General features: G+C 40.1%; 1 protein-coding gene across 5 annotated transcripts in view; it reads right to left on the bottom strand.

Annotated features, from left to right (window-relative positions):
- The window catches only part of garnl3 (GTPase activating Rap/RanGAP domain like 3), a 77,100-nt gene that overhangs the window by 39,090 nt on the left and 10,619 nt on the right, over nt 1-27,391 (bottom strand). For 4 of the 5 annotated variants that reach the window (XR_006398842.1, XM_044333894.1, XM_044333891.1 and 1 more), the window contains exon 2: nt 12,423-12,492. Coding sequence is in view for 4 of the 5 variants with exons in the window: in XM_044333894.1 (XP_044189829.1) it covers nt 12,423-12,492 (70 nt within the window). In the remaining variant the exon portion in view is untranslated. Of the gene's footprint in view, nt 1-12,422; nt 12,493-19,521; nt 19,837-27,391 lie in introns of those variants that run through there. The other variant, XM_044333892.1, reaches the window with a different exon arrangement.

Below are 27,391 nucleotides of genomic sequence, written 5' to 3'. Positions count from 1 at the left end.
TCTAAAATTCTAGTTTACTAGTTAGTTAACTTTTTATTTCCTTTAACTTCAAAGTGAATATATATATTTTTTAAAAACCTACATACACAACGCACTTGTTAAGATATATCATATGTTGGATGAAGGGATGTGGACCAGGGCTGGGCAATAATTCAATGCGATTATTTCTCGACTTTCAGTGGACTCTTATTGTAATAAATTGATTGATTGATCCAAATTGATTCCGAGCAAGGGGAGTTTTTTCTGATGTAAAGCACAATACTTTAACAATACTGTGATAAATATCGATATATGCTGAATATATAAATATTCCTATTGATACAACATTTATTTCAGCCTTAGTGTGCACACAGGTAAAGCACAAGTTGAATTTTCTCTCTTAGGTATACTGTACATAATGAGATAATACAATCCAATGGATAGAGCGCCAAGCATGTTTACTGCAGGTGTGAAGCTCTGATAAACGACAGAGAGCTTTCTGTGTAATAATTGCCTGTGTCTTAGGAGAGGCTGCAGAAAAAAATACTGCCTTCCATCCTTTCATATGCATATTAATAGGCCTGAAAACAAATATATTTTCTACATATTTCCTGGTGTGGCGGCATGTGCCTGCATGGGTTGATGCGTGAGAAAGAGACCGCGCTGTGAATGGGCTTCGCTATTCCATTAAAAACTGTAAAGTAAATGTATAAGCTATGGGCCTGTATCTCCCTCCATTTCTCTTGCCTCCTGCAACATTAACTGTCCAATCGCAGGATAATGGAGGGGAAACCGATGCAGCGTTCAGACAGAGCAATGCACCGCCTCCCTAGTGTATGTGTGTGTGCGTGTGTGTGTGTGTCTGCATGTGTGAGAGGGATAGAGAACATAACGTGTGACATTCTGTATTAAATGTGCGTTTAGGTAAGTGTTTGTGCTGCTGCGTGTGAAAAGGCTCTCTGCTGTTTTTTGGGTGAAAGAATGAAAAATGGCAGGAGAAAGGAGAGATTAAGCGCTCTGGGGAGTCTGTGTGTGTGTGTCTGTGTGCACAAACATATGCATGCATCACGCAGCCTCTGCCTCTAAATCATGCAACAGAAGAGTGGCAAAGAAGGAAAAGCTGCACTCCAACGATTCCCCGTGGGCCGGGGGGAGAGGCAGAGGAGAGGAAACAGGGGAAAAAAGGGGAGCCTGTTCTGCTCTATGCTTTAACAAACAACCCATAAAACACCTTGCCACTGCTGGGGAGCAATAGTGGAGGGATTGGGCAGGGAAGGAAAAAAAAAAAAAAAAAGAGAAGGGGCATCAAACGTATGGAGAGAGAGAGACTGAATGAAGGACGAGACCGCTGGGGAAGAGAGGCAAAGAGCGATGTGTAATGACAACAAAAAGCCGAATGATAAAAGAATAATAGCCATCTCCACGATGCGTAACCCCATGGGAAGGGGCCAAGGCTTTTGAGCTTTATAGACAGAGTACACACACACACACACACTTTCTCCTACACACACACTTAAACAGCTCCCATTTTAGGGCATGACTTGAACATTTCACAAATACAATTGAGCTCACGGCGTACTCAGAGAGCCTCTGATTTCCCTAAGGCCCACGGGACAAAAGGAGCTCTGCATTGCAAAGAGAGAGGTGTGTGTGTGTGTGTGTATTTGAGTGTGTGTTGAGGTATTAAATCAATACTTTTGTGACTGCTGATAGATAATTGATCTCATCAGTGGGCCTGTTCATGCACACTCACAATCCTCTAGGAAGGCAGACAACGCGGAGGTGTAGGCGGCAGAGCAGGAGAGGAAGTGGCAGAGGGTGAGGAGGGAAGTAGTAGCGGGAGGGGGGAGGGGGGGGGGGGGATTAATAGAGAGGCAGGTGCACAGTTGGCGCCTATATGGCGGAGAGTGACAAAGAGGATATAAGTGACAGATGAAAAAAAAAAGAGATGGAAAAAATTAAGAGGGAAATAATGAGTGGAAGACTAGAAGAAGAGAGGGAGAAAACGCTGAATAAAAGGAATAAAGGAAAAGACTGGCAGATTAAACAGAGAAAGCTCCCATTAAAAAAAAATAATTTAAAGGTTAGAGGCTGCAGAGGAATCAAGAAATTGCTACCTCTTCTTTTTTCCTTTCCTCTTATTCTCCATTGTTAAGTCTCCCTGTTCTGTTTCACATTCATTCAGATGCAATCCACACACCTAACATTGCTTTATTGGATGATGTGGCTCAATATTAATTGAGGGAGATGTTTTAAGAAAGATGATTTCAAATTAAATATATCCTAAGCCACATATTCTTGGAAATATAAAATTAAATGAGCAACTTTCCCATTTTACAATCAAGCAAGCTATAAAACGCCTTTTGTTAACAGAGATAGGGATGTTTGGATTCAGGTTGCGACCGACCGGTGGCAATATGAAGTGGAACGAATCCTGCTGACGACAGACAACCCAAAACAGTAGTCGAATGTGCCTGTACATTTGTATGTGTGTGTGTGTGTGTGTGTGTGTGTGTGTGTGCCTAGGGGACGACTCAATGAACCAGCTGCACACAAAAATCTTAATCAGTTTGGAATAAATTCAGTAATTAAGCAGATATAGTAGTAAATAAAAGTTTTGTAACTAAAAGCAAGGCGGATTGTCTTTGTCTCCATAGCAACAGTTGATGAGGCTCATGGGTAATGTAGCCACTTCCGCTATCAAAAAACTCGACAGTGAGGAAAATATTTCCCCGCAGCGGGTGGCAGCTGGCCAGCACGAACCTTTTTTTATGCATCAGTGCGATGCGTTGAATGGATCCATGTCATAGTGTAGTGAGAGAATAACAGCGTCTGTGGATGCGCTCCATTGAATGGGCTTGTTTTGCCATTTTACAAGCTTGTTTTGCAACCTGTACAATCTGGGTTAGGATATTGTACAACTCAATCCAAGAATGTACAATTTTTACGCAATTTCTTTCCATTGAATGGAGGATTCATAGCAGATCATGTGTCTGGTGAGGTCTGAGTTCAGTCAGAAGCCGAGTTGAACTCAAACAAACAGGCAATAGACACGTTAAAAGTTGGTAAATTTGTCTGTTTGGGGCAAATAAACACAAATGGTCCAGCAGTCAAATTTGCAAACTCTAACGCATGCAGCAAACGGAAGCAAACTAGCATAATTTCCAAAAGCAAAGGGCTAATTCATTAGGAATTACATTTTTGTGGGGTTACAGTACAGGATACATTATATAAAGTACCTTTTCAAGACTGGGACGTCAACTGCGTGGGAGCCAAGTTGGTATAAATCTGATTTTGGAGTAACAACAGCGGCTCTGTCCTGTTGTTTATTGGATTTGGTGAAGTTTAGCCTCCAGCAATGCTGGCCAAACTTGCAATAGCTTTAGGCTTTGTTTGCCAAAGTCGTTCCTCATAATCTTTTCTCCAGCAAAAGTGAAGCATACTCTTTGAAAATACGGACATTAAAACATAAATCTAACCACTGGTGCTTGATCAAGTATGTTTTTCTATACTAAGCAACCAAACCATTCGTGGGTTATATTAGAACAGATGACATTTTAATGTCATATTTTTATAAATAACAGTGCACTACAATACTGGGGCTAACTAGAACGCAAGAACAATGCTGTTTTATTATTTAGATGTCTTAGCTTTAGCCTCAATCTTTTAGCCTGTTAGCATGTATGTAGCCATCAAGTGCATATTTAAGACTGTTTTACTGACTTCATGTTTTAAAACAAATCAAGGCCTGCTCGTTTACTTCTGTATGAAGTCGAAGACAAATTGTTTCAAAAGTTATGGTAAATTTAGATTGGTAAATCTGTCATTATGTGCACATGATAGCAACAGTAACTAGGGAGGGCAGGGCTTAGCCAACGGTCAATTAGGACACAGTGAATATGTGTGTGTCATTGTGTCTGGTTATTTGAGGGTGAAACATGAGTTCAGAAGAGTCACATTTAAAAGTTGTGCTGATAGAAGAGAATCCCAGAGGTGTACAGATGTGACTGTCTCGGTTTGTCACATACATATAGGTCATCCGCTGACTCAGACAACCCAGAGTAAAAATACTACAGCAGCTGCATTTAGAGAGGGAAGTGAAATGTGGCATTTGAAATGACTGAGTGCGGTAAACAAATACAAAATGCTATCTGCCTTTTCACTATCTGCTGTCTGTCTTTCCCAAAATAACCTGATCATATTTTATTCATGGATTGATTATGAGATGATCCTACTGACGCAACACCACCACCTTTGGTGGCCCAGTGGCCACACAGCTGTAGAGTTTTATGATTTCTTTTAGCAGATTCAGGACATTCATTTCTCACGGTGTCTGAACCTAAACTGAACCAGACTTTGAGGATAAGTCTTGTGATTTTCTGCATTTTTCTTATGAGAAATACCACGAAAAGAATTAAACCAACAATGAATTGATACCATCAAGTATTGTCTGTGTATGAAAAGCCGGATACAGCTTATTCCTCTGTGCCATGGAGCTCCACTGCTGTCCAAAAACTATTAAAAACACATCAATGAGTCACATCGTTCCATCATTACCATCAATATGAGTGCTGTAGTTCATTCAGAGTTGATCCCACATACACCATCCATAGTGACAAATCCGCAGCTGAACATAGTCCCCAACACATACACTATTTACTCCTGTTTTTAGTGACATTTGCTTAAAACTACAGTGCCCAACCATAATAGGAAATAATATAGTTTTCAAAAAAGTAAAAGTATGTATTCCTGACTTTCGTCTTTAGTAGGAACAAATGGGTTTATGGCTGAGTGCCACAAACAAGCTGGGGGAAGTACTGAGAGATGGACTGAAATAAAAATATAAAATATCACAAACCTCTTTACACATCCTACAGAAAACATGAGGAGATAAACACTCCGTTTGAAAGTGTCGTGATGACTTCTTTCATATGATAACCGAACTGTTCAGACTATTTCTTCCAGTTTTTCAAAAGGACTTTCTGCAGTCATGTCACACAGAGACTCTGACTTCAGTCAATCAATGATTTTATTCGAAATGTTCCATTTAAAACAAAAGCCCACTGTACAAAACTCAATAAACTTTATCCACACACACACACACACACACACACACAAACACACTGACATCCACTGAGCATGTAAAATAGACTGTAGGGCTGGGCAATGATTCAATTCATAATGATTCTCCATATAATTATATTGTGACAAATTTCTCTTATCTAGATATTGTGGCTCACAATTAAATACAATTAACAGTAAGTTAAATCCTTCTGTCACTGAAAAAGATCCTATAAGCTATAGAAGACATTTAGTCCACTAAAATATGATATAACCATTTGAATCAATAAGATAAACATGGTTTTGAATTTTAATCGTCTTATTTTAAAGCTGTGATCATACAAACTGATCACTGAACAACATGTCCTGGAAAAATCCTGCAATGCTAATAATGATGTATAATGCATGATGTTGCCGCAGAAATTAAATAACAACCCAAGACCTGTGGAGGGGACAATTAGAGGTGAAAATTTAAATCAAAGACAAACAACGACCGTACCATGGCTGTTTGCCATGTAGCCATTGACTGCACCTGATTAGCATTAGAGCTGCCTGTGGCTAGGACAAATCCAGCCACGCTAACAACAGCACCACATCGATATCTGCCCATATACTGCAGCAACACTTCCGATGACTAATCTAACGACTAGGAGTGAAGGCATCGGGCCCACCCACCCACCCAGGAGTCACGCTGCTGGGGTGCAGCAGCTATAAGGGCCCTCAAGAGTGGGCAGATGCTGCAGTGAAGCCCGGGATCGCAGAGCGCAGCAGCAGAGCGCCATGCATCAGCTGCTTTAATAGACGATTAGTTATGTATCAGAGAAAACGGGAAGAGGAGAGACAGATGGAGAGACAAGAGCGAGAGATAGAAGGAGAGAGTTTAATTTTAGGGTTGTTTGGAAGAGCAGGGCTCCTGCACCTGTTATTACTCCAGTTATTTTAAATAACTTGGTGCTCCACACTGGCATTTTTGAGTTAGATGTGATCTGACTATAATACGAAACACTACACTTTTATTCTTGTATATATATATATAGTATATTATGATAGTTTTCTTCTTGTTATCGTTTATGCTCAGACTGAGACATCCACTTTTTTTACGTGTACTTTATTTTTGGAACATTAGAGAGTGAGAGCTCAGGTTGTTGTACTCAAATTGCTTCTTTTGTCCGACCAACAGTCCAAAACCCAAAGATCTTGAACTTACGATCACAGAGAACTACGAAAACATACAATATTCACTTTTGAGAAGTCTCAATCAGTGGATTTTTTTTGCACTTTTAAAGAATAAATCAAGGAATCTACTGTATAGATAAGATACGACAAGCTTTGGTATCCATCAGTCCCTATTTACATTTGCGACCGCTCACCACAGCTTCACTTAAGTATCAAAGACAAGCAATTGAGTCCCATCAGAAAAACTTAACTGCTTGAAAGTACACAAGGGGGGTTTCTACATAGGCGGCCTCTCAGAGAACACGGTGGTCATTAGCTTCACAAACAATAAACAAGGACCTTATTTCTTCCGCAGTTTCTGGTACAGTTTGTAAAGTGTGGGTTCCTGTGTGCATCTGGGTGATGAGGACCACCCACTGTATTTGTTACTGTCAACTAACTAACTGACAGCTCTCCAATAGTAATCCTCACTGGCTTAGTTATGACTCATGAGTGAGTGCTCTGGGCCATGCCTTAGTTTCAATACTTTGACATTTTAGAAAGCTGTACACACATGTATGTACATCTCGTCATGTGTGCGTATGTGTTAAACAGTTGTGAGTCTTAATCACTGGGGCTATTACCTACAAGATCATAGCTGCTGCTTTATTTCATAACAGAATTCTAACATTAATTCAGGCTGTAGCACAGATGCAATTGCTGTATTTTTCAATTATTGTTCATGTTATATGTTATAGGATGCTTCCACGTAGGGCTGCAATTATCGATTCATCTGCCAAATTTTCCTCAGAAAAATGTGAAATGGCCCTCAAACTATCCAAAAGCTCAAGATGTTGTACTCAAATTGCTTCTTTTGTCTGACTAACAGCCCACAACCCAAAGATCCTTAATTTCCAATCACAGAAAACTACAAAAACAGCAAAGATTTACATTTCAGAAGCTACAGCCAGTGAATTTTTGGCAATTTTGCTTAAAAAAATGACTTGACAATCAATTGAATATCAAAACAGTTGCTGATTAACCAAACAGAAAAGATGGCACTGACCATAAGCAGCAACTCTGGGCTTCAAATTGGATCCAATGCAAACCAATGGGTGACGTCACACATCACTATATCCAGTCTATGAAAATGGAAAACTGTTTCCCCTTTTCTTGTAATTGCCACTTGTGGCCACAGTGGCTGCTGTTCAGCAGAAGTTACGTTGTTTTTCCTTTAGTGTCAATAAACACACAAACACACGCAGTCACACACACACACACACACACACACACACACACATGCTGAGAGTGGGCATGAATTCAATGTGACAGTGCAGTCAAAAGCATCTGAGGCAGTGACAGTAGCACTGGTAGGCAGGTGGGAGTGGAGCCGTCTGCTCACCAGTCTCTGTGCAATACTGACAGCTAACCTCTCAAAAATGTTCCTCACACACACACACACACACACACGTGGCAAGGGTCTCAGTCGCATTCGTCACTGTAAACTTTATCCTCAATACCTCCAACATATTTTTGTCTTCTCATGTGGTCTACCACACAGCTTAGGAGACAGCCAGCGTCCACCTCTCACCTACACGTCACCGCCTTCATCTCAATAAAGACAATTCAAGTCACTGGAAAAACACTGCAACGCCTTCCAGTGCTGTCGTGCCATAATGAAACGGGTTTAATTGTTGCCGGATTCAGCTTTAGTGCGCAGAACACGCAATTAAGCTTTTGAACGTGGACGGTGGTGTTGTGAGCGACTGAAGTGACAAGACAGGGTGGGAGTTGCTTTTGTGTTTGCTTTGTTTGTCTCTGTGTATGAATGCAGATGCCATCATGGAGTATTTGTTTGCTCATTTGTGTGCGTGGGCGTTCAAAATATGAGTGAGTGAGTGTATGTGTGTGTGTGTGTGTGTGTGTGTGTGTGTGTGTGTGTGTGTGTGTGTGTGTGTGTGTGTATGCTGGCACAGAGGTTAATAGAAAACTTAACATGTGTTAACTAAAGTGACTTGGGCATGTAATATGGGCTGATGGCCAGTGTATGTGTGTGTGTGTGTAGCAGCAGCAGCAGCAGTAAGGTATTGATTTTTGAGTATTCCTTTGTGTATTTAGTGATTTAAACTTCCTACTTTGTTTCTTACTCTTTTCCATGTTACAGGAGGGTCCTCGGGCACTTTATAAGGCAGCCACATACACACACACACCACTGATTCTCCACACTCTTGTCTGCTTTTATTCAGAATAACTTAGCCAACAAAAATCCTATGATTCAATATGTTCCAGTGTAGTGAATCTGTGAGTGCATGAACACAGTTTGGCACTATACATCCTGAGCTCCTGATGAGTTCATGATTCAGGATATATTTTTGTGGAGGGACTGAGTTTTTCTGCTGCACTAGTTTTTATCTTATTTCTGAAGATATGATGCTCGTAAGGACACGTATAGACGAAGAGTTTACTAAACAATCATCATTTCGGAAGTGTTTCTGATTCCTACAACTTCTTCAAGTAGACATTTCATTATCAAATGGACTTTGGCTAGGGCTGAAACTAACAGTTACTTTCTCTAATTAACCATATTGCTATAAAATGTAAACATTTAAAAGATATTGAAAATGTGCGTTATAGTCTTTAAATGTTTTATTTTATCAGAACAGTCCAAGACCGAAAGATATTCAGCTCACTATCATTTATGACAAAGAGAAGCATTAAGTCATCACATTTGAGAAGCTAAAAGCATACATTTTTTTAGCATGTTTGCTTAATTTTCTGTTGATTGACTAATTGATTAATCAACTGATAGTTGCAGCTCTAACTTCAACTAAAATTCTGGCGGCTTTTTATAAGCAGACTGAAATAAGTGAATCCTATAAAGCTCTATAATGTCAAAAGTAGTCAGTGTGTGTGTGTGACCTAGAATGAATCATATCACCATAATAGTGTCTGAAGGTACCTGCCTTTATTGGCAACCGCTACTGCCGCTTCCATGGTGCCAAAAATAAAGAAAACAGACAGGATGAGTCACAGCTCTGTTTACGTTGGTTTCTCTTATTAGGGAGATCCTGCTTTGAATCAGTATCTCTCACTTCTGTCGAGATATCCGGAAACATCTTCACAGCTCTGCAATAAACTGGTGTCAAACTTAGACTTTCAGAATTACGTCCTGAAAGTGTGGAGAATAACATTCACAGAAAATATAATTTAAGAGTTTGATGAATTTTTAAAAATTGAGAAAAAACATTAACAGTTATGAGTATTGCTGTATGACATTATTCTTAAAATACAGCCCTGGTTCTAGGATTCACTTGGATTTCTCTTTACAGGTCAGTGTGACAGCTAAGTAAAAAGGTAGTTTTATGTAAAATAGGTAAGTGTTGCATGTTAGTGTAGCATAAAATTGTAAATAAAAGTGTAAATGTAGAGTATTAGGTTCAGCAGACATGTAAGGATTAGATCTTCCATCAAAACCTCTGATTCTGATGAAATCACTCAGATGAAATACCTAACCATAAATTCAAATTTAAGACAACAACCACTGTCCTGAAACTAAAACAGTATCAATCACTGATTAATGTAACTTCCCCAACAGCATTAGCGAGCCACAGGTTATCCTGCATCCATCCCCAGCAAGCCAAACCAATATAAAGCACAAACCACCATCTGTCCAGTTATAAAACCTTTCGTCTGCAATCCAGAAAGACCAGACTGCGTCCAACAGTGTCATTCCTGCTGGATACTGCTCTTGCCGCACTGACAATTTGCTGGAATCCATCACAGCCTCCCAAAGGCCAATGATGAGGCCAAAGCACCACTATGACAGTGGAGTCCTTGCTGCTCTGCTACAGTGCTAAGCTGGCAGAGGTGGATCCCTTTCTGAGCTGCTGCAGCCCCTCAGAGAGAAATATAAATGTATCAAACACCAGGAGAGGGGACATTAAAGACAAAACACAAAATAACACCTGCTTAATATTATTATTTTTGTAACAATTTTATGATTTTTACGGAAATGTCTGATGCTACCATCTTGCCCATTTCACATTGGACAGAGCACACAGACTTTCTACTGTCAACACAAGCAGCTGTTTAATGGCTAAAAGCCACCAGGAACTGAATTTCCACAGACTCTTCTCCGAACTTTGCACAAGCCTCCCCTGGAGACATCCAGTCTTAAACAGTCTGAGTGCCAGACTCCACAAAAACACACTTTCCCTTGTATGTTCACTCACAAGCAATTATATTTCTCCTCTCACAGAAAAACAAAGACTTAATTTCACTGCAGAATCAAGGACCAACAATAATTGCTAAGCTTGACATCATGTGCTTATCCTCCCTGAGGTTTTTTCTGAAGATCAACCTGGGTTTATCATGCCCTGCCATTAATTTTCCATTATCCACTTACTCTTCTATTAAACATACCACACAGCCTCTTATCCCTTCAGGAATTATCGTGTCTTTAAAGACAGACATGCAGGAAAGGATTACTTTTTAAGGTTTATGTGACTCTTCCTTTGGTATACACTAACTTTCTTGACTAAACCCAATACTTGTTAGATCTCATTAAAGAGAGACTATGATGGTACTTCTGAATTAGGAATCATTCCTTAGCACTTCTAATACTCACACAAACATAAACCTCTTATCATGCCACATAGGAGCTTCTAGAGGAAGCCTTATGATAGCTACGGCTAGAATAACCATGGCTAGTATGTTGGCCAACCTCCCCTAAAAGAGGTTTTGTGGTGTTACAACTTTTTCTACTACTTCTGCCTTTTTCCTGATAAAACGTCGTCATAATTCATAGAGGTTCTTGTCAGGTAAATGTAGGCTTCTGAACAAACACGTCTTTTTTTGAATGAGCACAATGACTAAATAAGATACGTCAAATGACATAAAGCTACTCAACTACAATTTTGATGGTTGATTAATCATTTGAGTCATCAAACAAGCAAAAACTGCAAACATTTTCTGGTTCCAGCTTCTCAAATGTGAAGATTTACAGTTTTTCTCTGTTTTTGCAAACTGAGTTATCTATCTCTGGGTTTTGGACTGTTGGACACACAAAACAAGGAATATGTCGTCTCAACACGTTGATGGCATTTTTCACTATTATGCGACACTTCATAGAAGTTGCTATTAATATATCAATAATAAATGAACATAATCATTAGTTGCAGTGTATAGTGAGCACCTTGTAAGGTAGTTTTAACAGAACCAGTGCTTCTTGTTTGTGTGTTTGCATCTGTTTACAATATTAATGCACTAATCTACCACTGTATATTGTTTTTACATCCAATATCGAACTCATCACAGTGGAGGTAGATCCTTTAGCTTGATAAACGTAGGTTGTACTACAAAAACATCAAATTTTAAGTGTAGCAGAAGTGACGACGATAAGAAGACACCACTGATGAGATCTAACAAGTCAGACCACATGTGTAGTGTAAAAGAGGAACAGATGTCTCTGTGATAGGTACATTTTGAATATTGAGGCTGACCTCAGTGACCTAATCCTGGCTCTCACTTACCACAGTGTTTGGATACTGCTCTCTCACTTTCTTCACACACACACACACCCACACACACCCACACACAGCAGCACTGTGTGTAGTGTCAGTCTGCTTGTGCTGATAGGCAGCATGTGGTTTCTCCTCAACACTAATCTGACGCACACGTGGCGCGCAGCACTCATGGACAAACCCACAATGTGTCTCTGGTAGGAAGTGCGATCGCAGTGCAAAACTCTAGGACTTCCTGTCCCTCTGGGCTATCGGGATGTACAGACTCAGCTTGCAGTGGAGGGATGTACGCTCACACACACACACACACCCCCCAGAGCAACAATGACTCAACAGCTTAGTAATCAACCACAAAAACACACACTGTGCTGCAGCTTTGCACCAGCAGCGTCAAAACAAAACAAATGAACTTTGGAGGCTGAGTCCTGCACCACTGTGAGGGGAGCACCTATGGTGATCCACGCTGGCAAAGCACAACGCTGGACCACACCCAGTACGTCATGACTCATCAGTCCCCCTCTGTTGTCCGTCCATGCCAGCAGAAAGAGAGGGGAATGCAATGTGTGTGTGTGTGTGTGTGAGAGAGAGAGAGAAAGAGAGGGGCGCAGAAATGGAAGGGAGATCATGAAGAAAAGAAGCAATGAAGAGGATGAGGAGACACAAAGACAGCAACAAACAGATGAATGCGTTGTGGGTGGGACTCACCAGCTCGACCGAACCATAGTGTTTCCTGCTGAAGTCTCCACGCCTGCAGCCCAAGTCCTCCGAGGCAGAGCTGTAACACAAACGCATGGTCAGACACATAGCCTCTCTGTCCTCCATCACATCACACAGACATTCATAAACTGAGACATCACTCGTACACAAGTGGCAGTTGCAGCATCTGCTTTTCTCCAGTCTTTTTTGATCTCACTTTGTCTTCTTGTTCATGGCCACTTTGTCCACACTATGTTCTTTCTCTATCCCCTTCCCTTTTTCTTTCTTTCCCTTCCTCCTGCCTGTGTCTTTGTCGGTGTGGCGGGGCTGGCAGTGGCATGGTGACTGGCCGGGAGCAGCCGACCAGCCCAGTTCTGATTGAGATGCAGGCCCTGATTGAATTAAACCAGGAGTGATAGATGGAGACTGGCTGGCAGAGCTGACTGCTGGTCAAATAGTCAAATGCACACAGAGAGTAGATACAATCGCAAATATTGTACATAGAAAAAAACCACACACACATTAGATACTAGCACAAAAGTAAAGCTAACAAGACACATACGGTAGTTATAAACTTCTTTGAATGTTCTGAATAAAATTTTAAAGGTTTTAAAGTTTCTTGATTATTTTTAAGTTCATGAGGCACTAAAAGCCTCTCTAACTGACTGTATTATCACATATGAGGAGCACAGATCTTATTCAGACTTATTTTTCTCTGGCTTTAGATAAAAAAAATTTGACTTGACATAAAATCCATTTGCACACCTAAACCTGTGTAACAGTACACTTTATAGAAAGCCTTCAAATGCTTAAGCTAAATGTATCTTGACAAAAAGCTCAGAATAAATGCACACAATTGCAGATGCCTTTCTCTCAAATCAACTCGGAAAAATAAATAAAGGAATAGTTTGACACTTCGGGAATTCCACTAATTCGCGTTCTGAGAATGAGAAGATGGATGCCACTCTCATGTTTGTGCAAAGAGCTGGGGCCAGGATTCAGTCAGCTTAGCTCCGGGGGAAACAGCTAACTCAACTCACTGCAAAGTTCAAAAATCCGCCAACCAGATGGTGTATCTTGAAACAGAAATGTGGAAATGACACATTGTACAGGGAGTTAATCCCTGTAAAAGCACGATTTATTACATTTTGGTTTGTGTGTGGATTAAACCAAAGCGATACAACAAGAGAGATACATCATGGTTATTAGCGAAATTAGCTGTTTCCCACTGCTTTCAGTCTTTATGCTAAGCTTAGCTAACTCACTCAGCTTCATAATTAAAGGGCTGGTATACTCCTTCAGATGTGCCTGTCAGATGGTCGCGTAGCTTCAGAAATCCTCCCCCTCCACCCTTTTCGGGCGGAGGATTAGGGGCGCTGTGTATGGATTTGAACTTCTTTTTCTAGCTCTCCTTTTTCATTCATGACTGAAGTGTTTCTTCAACTTTTTACATGAATAACCGAGTACAACATTACGATCGCCTTCCAAAAGAGACTATCTGAAAACATTCATTTGATGGGAGAGGCCCAAAATCTTAGAGAGGAATGGTAATCTCCACTGCGGGTTTTCCTTCAGAAGCAACCTATAGGTGACTATTTCCATATTATTCTAATCTATGGTGAATGGAGGGAGCACAACGGAGAATTAAAACAGATTCTACCTATTGGTGGGAGAAATGGTTTTACTCAAGCAGCAACTACCACGGCTTGAGGCTGGAGCTAATATTTAAAGTATCTTAAAAATTATTTATATTGTACTTTTTAAAAACATTGTTTACATAGTGCCCAACATCGTCTGCATATTCATAAACACAAAACACAACAAAAGCACAATTTAAAAAAATCAATGTATTTCAGAATTACATCATTATTGCTGCATTGAAACGCTACAGATGGCCACTAGACGTTGGCTCCAACTTCTCTCTAGAAATACCAAGTCAATAATCACTAAATTTGCTGCTGATGGTCATTTTAGAAATTATTGCTCCGTTAAGCTTTGAAGACTTATAGTAGCTTTGATGTCTGCCATGATCACCTGCTGCTCTCCTCGGCTGAAACTCAAGCTGTTTCTGACTTTCTGACCTTCTGCTTAAAGAATAAACAGTGATTTTTTTCCAGACACGCAGTTCTACTGTGGTCAAAGAGTTATACTGACAAGACACTTACTGGATGCTGCCATGCAATATTTCAGTAAGTTTAATGTTACTTGATTACGTCATCTGCCGTAAGCAGCAACTCTGGGCTTCAAACCAACTCCAAACAAATGGGTGACATCACACCTCGCTATGACCATCTTTATACACAGTCTATGGTTTTTCTACCTATCAGTGTAATCGTATGAGTATTTATTTTTGTGTGTGATGGGGGGTATTTTGTGTGTGCATGTATCTAGCTTCTGTATGACTGTCAGAGCGGTGATGACCTGCATGCTTTTTGCATCCTCTGTCTCTTTGAACCACATCCCCCCACTCCTCTTCTGTCTCCACCTAGCTCTTCCCTCTCTAGTCAGGTTTCTCTCTCTCTCTCTGCAGAGGAGATGAAGGCAGAGTGGAGCTGTTTATACATAATGTACACTCAAGCTTAAAGGACGCTTTTTAAAGTGCGTCTGTCCTACAGGATGTATCCATCAGTGCTTCCTTACTCGCTCTCTTCCTGCATGCTTGCTTCCTCTACATACTGTATAGCGAGGGTGGGGTCCATTACAACATGTACTCCATCACAGCTTTTACCTTTATGTGGCTCCCACTTTTTCTTTCCCCCAGCGCCCAGGTCTTTCCTACCCTTCACCTGTCCTCTGAGAGGGGGTCATAAAAAGAGTTGTACCTTGGAGGGGGATGATTAAGTGATACCACCCCACCCACCTTCTTCTCTGAGCCTAATAAAAACCACTGTCTCCTAGTGAAGCTCATCTCCTTCTGTAAAGGTTTTAATGAGTTTGGAGCTTCCTGTGATGCTTGACGGTACTTAGCGATGGACATTTTAAGTTGGGACTGAGCTGAAAGGCAAAATGATAGATGTAGAAGTGAAAACAAATGAGAAATTTGGTGGTTTTGTTTTAAAGTTGCATGCACCATGATCATTTGTCTTTCTTGTGGCTGTGGTCATAAGGGATTTTTTTGTTTTATAACCTTAGTTGGTTAGTTGGTTTGGATTTTTTGGCTGGAGTTAATACATGCATCAAAGCAGTCACTTGGCACATTTTATCATTTTATGCACACAAAGGTTTTTTTTGTTTGTTTGTTTGTTTTTTTTTTAAACTTTAACACTTGGCTGTGCAATCCCAGAGGAACAGTGTTGTTGCCAGAGTGAGAATGCTTTCTTATGTACTTGGGGTGCATTGTCATTGTCCAACTTTAGCTGTTTCACTTTTAAAATAAGAGATATTTCAACACATGTAGGAGGTGTAGCCTGTGGTGAACTAAGAATCATTTGTGCACAAAGTGGTTTCTGTCAGACCAAACAGATAAGCAACATTTAAGCTGTGTTGACACCTATTACGGAGGTATAACAAGCCAAGGGGTTTAAGTGCCTTGAGTCTGATGAAAAACATGTACCTGTCAACGGAGCTCTGTGAGTGCAATGCAGAGGAGATGACATGTTCTGATTTCAAGTACAGGAAGTACAAAGAACCACTGCCACAAAAAGGGATCCTCTACAGTGTGAGCTTAGTGTTCGACCTGTGAGGATTTCTTGTTCTATTTATATTCACTTTAACCAAACTAAGAACTGAAACTTGACCCAATCATATTTTTGCTTCCAATCTCGAGTTCCTTAATACTGACATACTGAGTCTGATCGAAGATTGATTTTCATGAAATTTTGTTTATTTATTCTGACATAAAACACAGTTTATAGCGCAGTGATACTGCAAGGATGGATAACATTTTTGGCTTCCACAGGATTAATTGAAATAATTTCAGAGATCCATTAGCTTTTCATGTAGGTCAAGTTTTTAATTTGAGCTGGGTTTCCTGACAAACATCTGTAAAACACTAAAATATCCTGATTTCAAGATTCACTACCAAATTGTCCCAGTTTTCACCACATTTAAAATAATAATTATAATATTATACTTGTTTTCAGCACTTAAATAGTGGTTAATCATGTTCTGTCCCACTCATTATTACCTAACCCAAGATAAAAAAACGTAGACAATGCACCACGTGTCTGAATTCAAACACTGACTTGTCTGTATGTGTGTCAATCAATCCATGTGTCGTTGTTATGGCTGTTGCTAGCCTATGGCGCTTGCAGCTCTTTCTGACAGAGCCTGTCAGTATGCTAATAGTTAACTGTCATGCTGAAGAGAGAGTCGGTCTTTTCTAAAGAGCTCCAGGAGGCTTACTCCTTCCTTCGTAAAAGTACCTGGCAACGAAAATGCTGCATTCTGCACACACTCAAAGAGTAGCTTCAGCACAGTCGGCCCTTTAGCCAGCAGCCTGCGCTTGTGCACACTGACAAATACTTTGGTGGATTTTGGTAGACCAAACATAATTTTTTGTCTGCTGAGGCGCTGTCCATGGTGTTGAAAGGTGTGCTCAGTAGGTGTGCTAAACACTGAAATAACTGTCCCCCATCCTGACGAAAACGCCTATGGTGCATGCATAAGCGCGTGCATGAACGTGTAGGTCCCAGTTTGGGGGTTTGAAAATATGTTCATCCTATCCATTACATTTGTTTATATACCCATAAGCCTCAGCAGTACATTGTGTTTAGTGCTACTTAGCAAAGTTTTAGCATGGTAACACATTAAACTAAGATGGTGAACATGGTAAACATTATGCCTAGTTTATGATAGCATGTTAACATTGTCATTATGAGAATGTTAGCATGCTGATGTTAGCATTTAGCCCAAAGCACTGCTGTGCGTACAGAAACTACAGCCTCACAAAGATGCAAGAATGGCTCTTACTGTTGTTTCTTGATCCATCTGAATGTGGTTTTCTTTACAATCAGCATGCTAACATCGTCATTGTGAGCGTGCTAGCATGTTAAATGTAGCGTTTAGCCAAAAGCACCACCGTGCCTAAGTACAGTCTAGCATGACTTTAGACTCCTCTTGTAATAAATGAGTGATTGATTATGGATCTTGCCTGTACACTCCTGACATGCTGCAGAATATGTATTTTATATGCTTAACACAGCTGAAACCATTATCCTGCATTCAGTTCTGTCATATGCTTCGACATCATAACTTGAACTCTGCACCACAACAGTTCAGATATTCACTTTCCAACAGCGTGATGGCTGTTAGTCAAAGAAAAATGACTTTGAAAGCTTGAACCAAAGAGAAATTGCTCTGAAACAGAAAGAGGTAAAATGGATATTCATTACTCAACTGCTGCCCTCAGTAATGGAGAACGGGAAAGGTTACAAATTGTGGTTTCTGTCACAAGACAATGGACAGTGGCCACTGAAAGGCTCCATACAGTGAAATGTGAAGTATAAATCACCCCCCACCCCATCATACTGAACCTCTTAGTGCTGCTCAAGAAAAAGCCAATCCTTTTATCGTTTAAGTTAAATACTGTATGACTGTCTGAACTCTTAAATCACCCCATAAAACGACTTCTTTGGGGGTTGTATTAGAAAGAAAAGTCTGAGAAGAAAAGCCAAACACATTGTGTCGAGTGTAACGGTGGGACGCATAAAAAGGCCCAACAGCTGCTACAAAATTCAGAGGTTTTCTAACATTTACAGTTTCCCTGGTCTGTCTCATACCTACATCCACATCTGGCAAATACATGTGACAATCTAAATAATTTAAACAGAAAGCTATTGTTGGGCTACAGCAGTTCCTAAGAATGACCGCAGGGATGTGAAGTTATATTAGAAAATGTTAAAAGATACAGATCTGCAGTTGTCATAACAGGTTGAATTTGGGAAATGTGATAAATCATTTAGGCAGTTCAACATTTTTTCATCCAATTTGAATTCATTTGTTGTACAGTATGTTTCAAGACGTGATATTGTTAAAATGTGTGTACTACAGTTGCACTACAGTACACATAAACCCATTATACGCTTTTCTATCAGAGCCTCTGGATTATTATTAACTAAGAAGCCACAAATTCATTTTTCTACAGTGAAAACAGAAATAGAAAGCTACAACATGGGGGGAAAAAACAAGCCATTTCATTACACAGCAATATGATAACTCATCAGAGCATTTCATGACAAGATTAAATGAACATTTAATGCGTCCTCTCTCTCTTACACTCTCTGCACATTTGGTGCAGCATGAAACCCATTTGCTACAGTATTGGCAGCGCTGTGCCATGAAGAGCTGTATGTTTATGATCTGTCTATCTGTGTGTTCAAGTGTCACTGCAGCCCGAGTTCCCTGGCATTGTTTTTCAGCTGGTAAAGAGCTACTGCAGTGGTGGCATTTTCAGATCCATCTAAGAGGCTGGAAATGAGCTACGACAGAGAAAGGGCCTAACCTTGGACTACATTCACTATACATCTCAGCTGTACAGTTTTTAAGCCAGATGCCTGCCTTCAGTTCAGTGTGGCCACATATTCTGTTGCTGTCATACTGCTGGAGCCGCATGCACATCCACTCTACCTTGAACTGAAAAGCATGCCATGAATTATTCATAGTTTTCCGTGTACATACTGTCTAACGTCTGTTCTCCGAGGAATAAAAAAAAAAGGACAGTTCAATTAATAAGCAAACTGGCGACAAAGCTGCACAGAAACCAGCGCTGTGGTTAAAGTAAAAGGTTGTTGTGGAGAGTCAGTACTTCCAGACCGGGGACTTGTGGATTCAGTGGCGCTCAGTTTGCCAGCCACCCCAGAGTAAATGGACAAAAAGATCAATAAATCATGTATTTGATACATAAAAGTATCAAAACTCAACCCAAACAGTCGACGATTGTAAGCATAATTAGCCTATCCAAGCACTTTACGCACCAACATACACCGGAGCAGGTGTTTGCTGCTTTGTCTAATTTGCTCCGGGGCTGCATTAAAAAAAAAAAACCCTGCCAGTGAGTGCTGCAGGGCTATGACAGAGCGACGACAGAGAGCTATATGCATTCAACAGATGAGAGGTGGCATGCATAAAAACAGGCAAGAGCAGGGAAATGTTTAGTTTTTTCTTTTACCGCTGATTGAAAGTCAACAGTTTGTTAGACGCTGGATCCACACTGTTCATGTCCCCATGCGATGTCAGTCCAGCGGACAAGACGACAACAACAAACCGGTATCTTTTTTTTTTTTTTTGTCTCTCTCCCCCCTGTCTGTTTCTCCTCTCGCTAAGAGCGCAGGAACATCACTGCGGTGCAAACTCCGACAAACAGCTGATCAAAACACGGTCGGTGGTTTTTGGCTCTTCTCTGTGCGCGCAACTGGTCACTGCATGGTGATGAAGCGGAACGGCTCTGCCATAGGAAACTGTGTTTACTGTGTGATCTGTCTCTCTCTCTCTCTATCCCTCCCTCTCTCTCTCTCCCTCTCTCTCTCTCTCACTCACACACACACACACACACACAAATGGTGCATTTCAATCCACCACTTTTTTTTTTTTTTTTTGCTGGAGGCTCCGCAGAGCAAGAGGCACCATTCAGAGCAGCTTATTCTTATCGCTGTTTTTTTTTTCCTTGAGATGTGAAAAGCACAGCTGTTACATCACCGTCAATTACGCCGAGCTTCTCTCCACTTATCCTGGAGCGCAAAGTGATGTCAGGATGCAGGACTGAGGCTATACGGATCGCATTATGTCATCTGGTGTGAGCGCTTTATTTCTTCTTCTTCTCTCAAATGTGATTCCTGCTCAGTTTGGAGCAGAAACAAAAGCAAGAAATATATGTGTTCATCCTCTGATGCATCCAGTTATTTATCAGTACCATTTTCTAATGAATAAACATTTATATAGGGTTTATAAGTAGCAACTAATGGCTTTATTAATAATTCATTAATGTTTTATAGACCAGTTATGAGACAAAACCGTAGTGGCGGGTGTTTATCCTTTTGGTAGGTCTAAAGTAGTTATTTATGCTGGAAATTCATTAATAAACACTCATGGGTGTCTCACTGTTTAATAAGCAATCAACTTTGAAGTTATAAATGTTAGGAAGTCAAAAGCACTATGAAACCAAACACATGATTTTTTTAACCTTGAAATTCCATCAATTTATCCATTAAAAATGACAGAATTAAGTTATTTTTAATGGGTTTTTAAGGGGATCGATTCATCAATGGATTGAAATAAATTAAGGTATTTCTAATGAATTACTTGCACATTTTAAGGGATTTTTATGGGGTAAAACACATTAAATTTAACCCCTTAATGTATACCTTAAAATTCCATAATTTTCTAATTAAGAGGGAATCTCATGGGTGATTTTCTTGGATTTTGGTCCATTTTAAGGGGTTTTTCAGCCCTTAAAAATCCCTTAAAATGTTTTGCCGTCTAATAACCCCTTAGCAACTCCTTAAATTGATCATTTAGGGGTTATGTATTTGTCTTAATTAATGGACAAATTATGCCGTCTAATAACCCCTTAGCAACTCCTTAAATTGATCATTTAGGGGTTATGTATTTGTCTTAATTAATGGACAAATTACCATACTAAACCCCCTAGTCTTAGATTAAGGGGGCTGGTATGTTTTCAAGGGTAAATTAAAGAGTAATTGATGGTATTTTTAGAGATTCTGGTTTCATAGTACAGGGTCTTTTTGTAATCCATCAAGTCTGCAATTGTAAATGTTTACAAATTGTTTATAAATGGATTTTGGTTCAGGTAAGTCAAAGGAAACCCAAAACTTGTCCCTATTAATGGATAATAACTGATCTATAAAGCATTAAATAAAGATTCAAACCATTAGTTATATTGAAGGGTGACGCATTAGAAAACAGAAGAAAAAAAAACCTCTTAAAGGAGAAATAGATCTTTATGTTTCTTTGGCTTCTCTGATCCTGCAATCAATCACTCTTATGTGCCCTCCTGGGTCTGCCCATAATCCCCCTCAACAGCAGGTCCTGCAATGATGAGGTCATTCATTCACGCAGCCTCCCTCCCTCTCCTCTCTTTATCTTCGTCTCTCTTCTCTTTTTTTTTTTTACCTCTTCAAGATGCACTTTCCTGCTTTCTCCTGATCTCCAAGGCCTTTCATTGATTAACTCTTGGCTTATTTAACACACTATGTGGTCTGTCCTGGACACACAACCAACACATGCAGGCACACACACACACACACACACACACACACACACACATGGATATGAGACTGGCATTTATTACACTCATTCTGCCACATTTATTAGAGGCTGAAACTGATTGCTGGCACACTACAACACACATCCGCTCTTTAACTCTTGTGTTTTGTTGATGATGGTTTTGACTTCCTCATTGTTTGGACGTCCAACAGACCACACTGCTGTTTGTATGAAAATAATAATAGCTGCATTTTTTTCCCCTTTTCTTTTGACCTTATTAGAACACCCACATTGTATGTACAAAAGTACAGAAGTGGTTATACTTCCCTTTACTAGAGAAGGCGACATATGGAAATGACCATAAGGCATCAATAATACACCAAATAAGGAGTCCAAAAAGACTTATTTAAGATTTGGGAGGGTAGTGCTGCAAAAGGTTGCTGTCAACTCTAATCACACACAGAGAGCATATGAATATCTGTTGCGTTTAACCATGTTTTACAATGAAACCTCAAAGAGGAGGAGTAATGCATCAATTTCTGTAGCAGACGTCTGAAACATGTAATTAGCTTGAAATTATATTTGTAAGCAATTCACACAAGTATTATTAAAGATCCCCTCCAGACATGTTTTAAGATATACACACACACACACACAACGTCCTATTTTACAATATATAGGCTACTTAATAATTTATGTCTAATATAGTTTTTTTCCCCAAAAAGGTTCAGTTATTAAAAGTTAATTGACATCTCCTCCTTCTCTCTCACTCCAGAAATCAAAAGTTTAACTGCTGAACACCGGATGTCTCCTACTTCACTGTAAAGTCCATTCTCAGTGTTTGTGCTCTGGAGGCTTCAAGTGTCCACATCACACTTGTGTAAGTTTAATATTTGATCAGGATTTGCTCCAAACTAGTTGTGATGTCACAAATCATGCTCAGTACAGGTAAACTAACCCTAACCCCTTCATTAGATAAACGTTAAAAAAAAGCTCTGCACATACATCATTCTGCACAGTGAAGCTCAAACATCCAACTTAAGGAACAAGAAGGAAAAACACATTTTTGAGTGGAAGGGGACTTTAAGTCAGTATTTTTAAACTGTTAATAAGGGCCTCGGGTCTTCTGGTCCCAAAACATAACTGTTAAGGTGTTGAACACTCACAGTAAAGCTATAAGCTGGAGAAAAAGAATGAGAGACTGAAAGAAAATACTCCTCACATGTGAGATAAAAGGATGGAGCAGAGAAAGAAACAAAATATGAAGGGAGGGCACATAACAAAAACAGAGGAATGTGGTAAAAAAACATGTCAAGAAGGACTTAATTCTACACTCACACGGAGAGAGAGAGAGAGAATAGCAGGTGAAATGTGAGCTTAGTTAAATCTGATATAGCCCAGCCACAGCCTGTGTCTCCAGCTCAGTCTACACACACACACACACACACACACACACACACACACACACACACACACACACACACACACACACACACACACACACACACCATGAAAGAGTGCAGGAATGCTCGGCTCAGGCTACACGGCACTCAGCTGCTCATCAATTTTTAATCAGTAGAAACCCCCCTCTGTGGCATGCCACACTACAGGAAAACACCTAAAGCTACCGACACACATGGCATTTTCTCTTTCTGTCTCTGAATGTGACTACCTTTTTAAAAATAGCTCATGTTGAAATGCAGCTGTAATCTGCAACAGCCTGAAGAAAAAGAACACTTTTTTTTTTTTTTTTTTAAAAAGGACCGCTGAAAACAAAGCGACGCCTTTGTTTTCTCACATCAGGATCGAGTTACAAACAACCGACCTGAGATACCTGAACACCCCTACCTCTAATTAGAGCCCCGAGGCCAGTCACACAGACATACACACATAGAAACCTTCATACATGTTGCATAAACACAACCTCATCCCACACCCTCCCGTTGTCGCACGCTGACACGCACATAGCCTTTGCATAAGGGCTTCTGGTTTTTAACGGTCGTTTGTGAAGCCAGTCTGTAAGAGGGGAAGTTAAGAGGGGAAGACTTCCTGTTCAGAGATGAATCTGTTAATGTGTGGCCTCGGATTCGTCATCCTGAATGAATAACAAAAAATAACATGAGAGAAAGAAGTGGTGTAATGTGACAGCAGTCTGCTCCAGGTGGTGAACGTAATGCACTGATTCCTCACGATGGAACACAAGAATCCACGAATATACAAGAAGGTGTTTGTGTTTAAGTGTGTTTGAATTCATTACATCTCCACTGTTCTTAGACAAATACTGACTGTCTTTTTACACCATGAATATGGCTGCAACTAACCGACAGTTACTTTTATTATAGATTAATCTGGTGATTATTTTCTTGATAAATCGGTTAATTGTTAAAGGAAATAGCAAAAAAATCGACATCAGCCCAATGTGATGCCTTCAAACTGTTCTTTTTGTTTGTTTGTTTGACCGACACTCTAAAACCCGAAGATATTCAGTTACTTATCAGGAAAAGATTAGGAAGACCAACAAATACTCACATTTGACAAAGTGGAACCAGTAAATCTTTGGCATTCTTGCTTAAAAAAACAACTTAATTGGTTACCAGAATAGTTGCCGATTAATTTTCTGTCAGTCGTCTAACTGATTAATCGACTTCCTAATCCTAGCTGCAACTATTGATTATGTTGACCATTGACTCATCTGTCAATTATTTTCTTGATTAATCATTTTGTCTATAAAATGTCAGAAAATAGCAAAAAATGCCTGTTGTAATTTTGTAGAACTCATGGTGATGTCGTTAAATGTCGTTCTGTCTCCAAAATCCAAAAATATTTAGTTTACTATCATGTATAATCCCCAAATCCTCAAATCAAGAGACTATAACAATTATTCAATTATCAAAATAGTTGCCCATTAATGTTCTACTATTTCCTGATGAAGATCCTGAGAGGTTGAAACCAGCATTTTACACTATATGCCAGAATAAATCACAGCTTTTACCTTGCTTTGCTTAAGAGTGCCTGTAGAACATTTTACTTTCCTCAATTAGCCTGTTTTTCTCAATCAACATTTAAAACATAAAGGTAGGAGACAGTTGTCATGACCAGACTGACACTAGGACACAGAAGACTATATTCAGAAGAACTGAAAGGATACATGCTATGTTTTCATGGCTGGTAACACAGACAGTCACAATGGAGAATCTGTGTAACCCCACTGAGAGTCAATCAAAGACAGTTGAAGCAGCTCTAAAATTGAAAGACACCCTGTGGAGTTTTTGGCCACTAGTAGCGCTATGGAGCAATGTTTGGAAGAGTGGGTCCCAGTTTTGTTGGTATCACATGCAGCTTTAACTATTACTGGTGGCAGTAATGTGCTAAGAAATGTAGCAGTGTGTCAGCAAACACTTTTGTCCAAAGCAACATATAAGCTGCAGGCTACAGTAGATCAAGGAGAAGCCTCTGAGAATAAGTCCCTTGACATTTAGTTCCATGTTCCACCTGAAACAAGGCTGCAGGTACTTGCAGAAGAGTTTTTTTTTTTCATATGAGAGAGAAGTATCAAGAGATGAAGAAGAGCATGTTAAGTTATCAAGTACTCTCAGACTTGGACTTCAAGTGGTTTTTGAAGACAGAGAGGGATTCTGCTGATCGAATAGAGTTCGACGACTCGTTTCAACCACTTTTATACAGGAGAAGAGTTCGGATTGATTTCCTGCCTCACAGTGACAGTAGGACTAGTTGTTGTTTGCTTGCAGATTGCAGGGAACGAAACGGTGCAGAAACCTGAATGAGCGAGTCCAGGTGGTTCAGTAGGTGTGTGCTATGCTGGTGGCCACTCTGTAGGCGAGCGTTAGGGACATAAGTGGAAAGGCATGAGTTGTTTTTGGCTGGTTGAAGACCAGACGTTCTGCTGTATTTTGGGCCGTTTGCAGAGGTTTTACTCTGCGTGCTGGCAGCCCTGCCAGAAGGACGTTGCAGTAGTCAAGGTCAGACAAGACCACTGCTTCTACAAAGAGTTGAGCGGCGTACTCGGTCAAATAACACCTGATCTTTTCTTAAGTAATGCGAAGCAACATGACCGAGTGACAGATGCAACATGCTGGGTGAAAGTGAGCTGGTCGTCAATCACAACGCCCAGATTTCAATGCAAAGGTGAGGAAGGAGAACACTGCTAGCAAGAAACAGACAAACAGACAAAAAGACAGATTTAAACTGCAGATTTCAAATTCTTCCACACAATTCAAATGTTTTACATGGAAGGAGATGCATACAACACATTCATTAGGATCCAAGGATATGTTTGTTTACAAAAACTGGAACTATATTCTGGGGCTCTACTGCAATATCTTTGTATGATTTACAGTTAAAAAAAAAACTCCTTATTCATCTTATACTGGCCCCTCAGTTCAGCCTCTGTCTGAAACAGGCTGTTTTAGTTCCTGTCTCTTTAAGGCCCCCTTCCCGATGAACTAATTCTGTTCTGACTGGCTACATAAACAAACAGTAGTAGTAGGATTTTTCTTTTTCTTTTTCTCATTCTTTACTCGAAATATAAACTTCTCAAATATATCTGTACATGTTTGTGCCTGAATTCGATCCAAAATATGTGAGCGGACAATGCGAACACCTGCAGCAACAAAGGCTGGACGGCTGTTTGTGGACATGCACAAACAAGTAGGAGGAAGTAGAGGTAACTTTGCAAACAAAGTCTTCAGAGCAGACTGAAGCCCTGGCTTTTGACTTGCAGGAAGCGTTTTTTTACATACGTTTACCTAAAGTTTTGAAGCTTTGGCCATGTCCGACATCATAACAGTATAAAAATAACAGATAATAACAAAAAGCATGATATGTCCCCTTTAATGCTGCTACAGGTTTTCAGTTTTGGAACTAGGCACAAAAGTGTCATCAAATCCTGAACTGTTAGAAGCAGCAATGTGGTGTAAACCATCAAATCTGCTGGAAACCCAAAAGTATTTTAATTAACAATGATTAAAAGCATTTGAGATGCTGGAACCAGAAAATGGTGACCATTAATCATTTATTGTTGTAGATTAATTTTCTGAGGATTTCTATTGTATTTATGACAAAATGATCCAACTTCTAACATCCAGGCCGGACTTCACCTTTTATTTGAACAGTATGTGTCACCATATTAAACATTAGTGTGTCATCAAGCTGCTGAGTACTGTTACAACAAACCTCACCCTCAAAAGCAATTTCCATTATGGTGAATGACCAACAAGCTTTGCACTTTGGATCTATTGATAGACGGGAGGTGAAATATTCACAATAACCCTAATTAAGTATCAACTCTTCAACTCTTGTGTGTGTGTGTGTGTGAGACCCGGCAGTGATGGACTATCCCAGGCTTTACGATCCCAAGACAAAATGCAACTTCAAAGACCAGGATATATATATGTAGGTGTAAGCATTATAGTGTGTGGGTTTGCGATCCATGTGTCCAATGCCAGTAAAGGTTGCAGTGCACAAGTAGACACAAAATGCGAGTGTGTATGCACAGGCACTTTGCATGTTAGCCTCAGCAGTTCATCGGGGATCAGGAGCTCTTGACTCAATAGTGTGCTAATCCCTCGGAGCTACGCCGCCTTCTCTCTGGACAGCTGCCACTCCGGCCCTTTAGTCTCACCACGTAAGCCGCGTCTGACCACAGCACCTTTCCCACGCGTAGAATAAACAAGTGTGTGTGAGAAAGAGAGAAAGCGTACTGTGAGCCATTTCTGTGAATAGAAATGTATAAAAAAATGAGTGAATACCCATAATAGCACTGTTGCACACAATGTAATACAAAACGTACGACACAC

This window comes from Thunnus albacares, chromosome 18, assembly GCF_914725855.1.
Source record: "Thunnus albacares chromosome 18, fThuAlb1.1, whole genome shotgun sequence".
Lineage (NCBI taxonomy): Eukaryota > Metazoa > Chordata > Actinopteri > Scombriformes > Scombridae > Thunnus > Thunnus albacares.
Note: the sequence above shows the minus strand (reverse complement) of the source record. Positions and strands in the feature narration are given on the sequence as shown.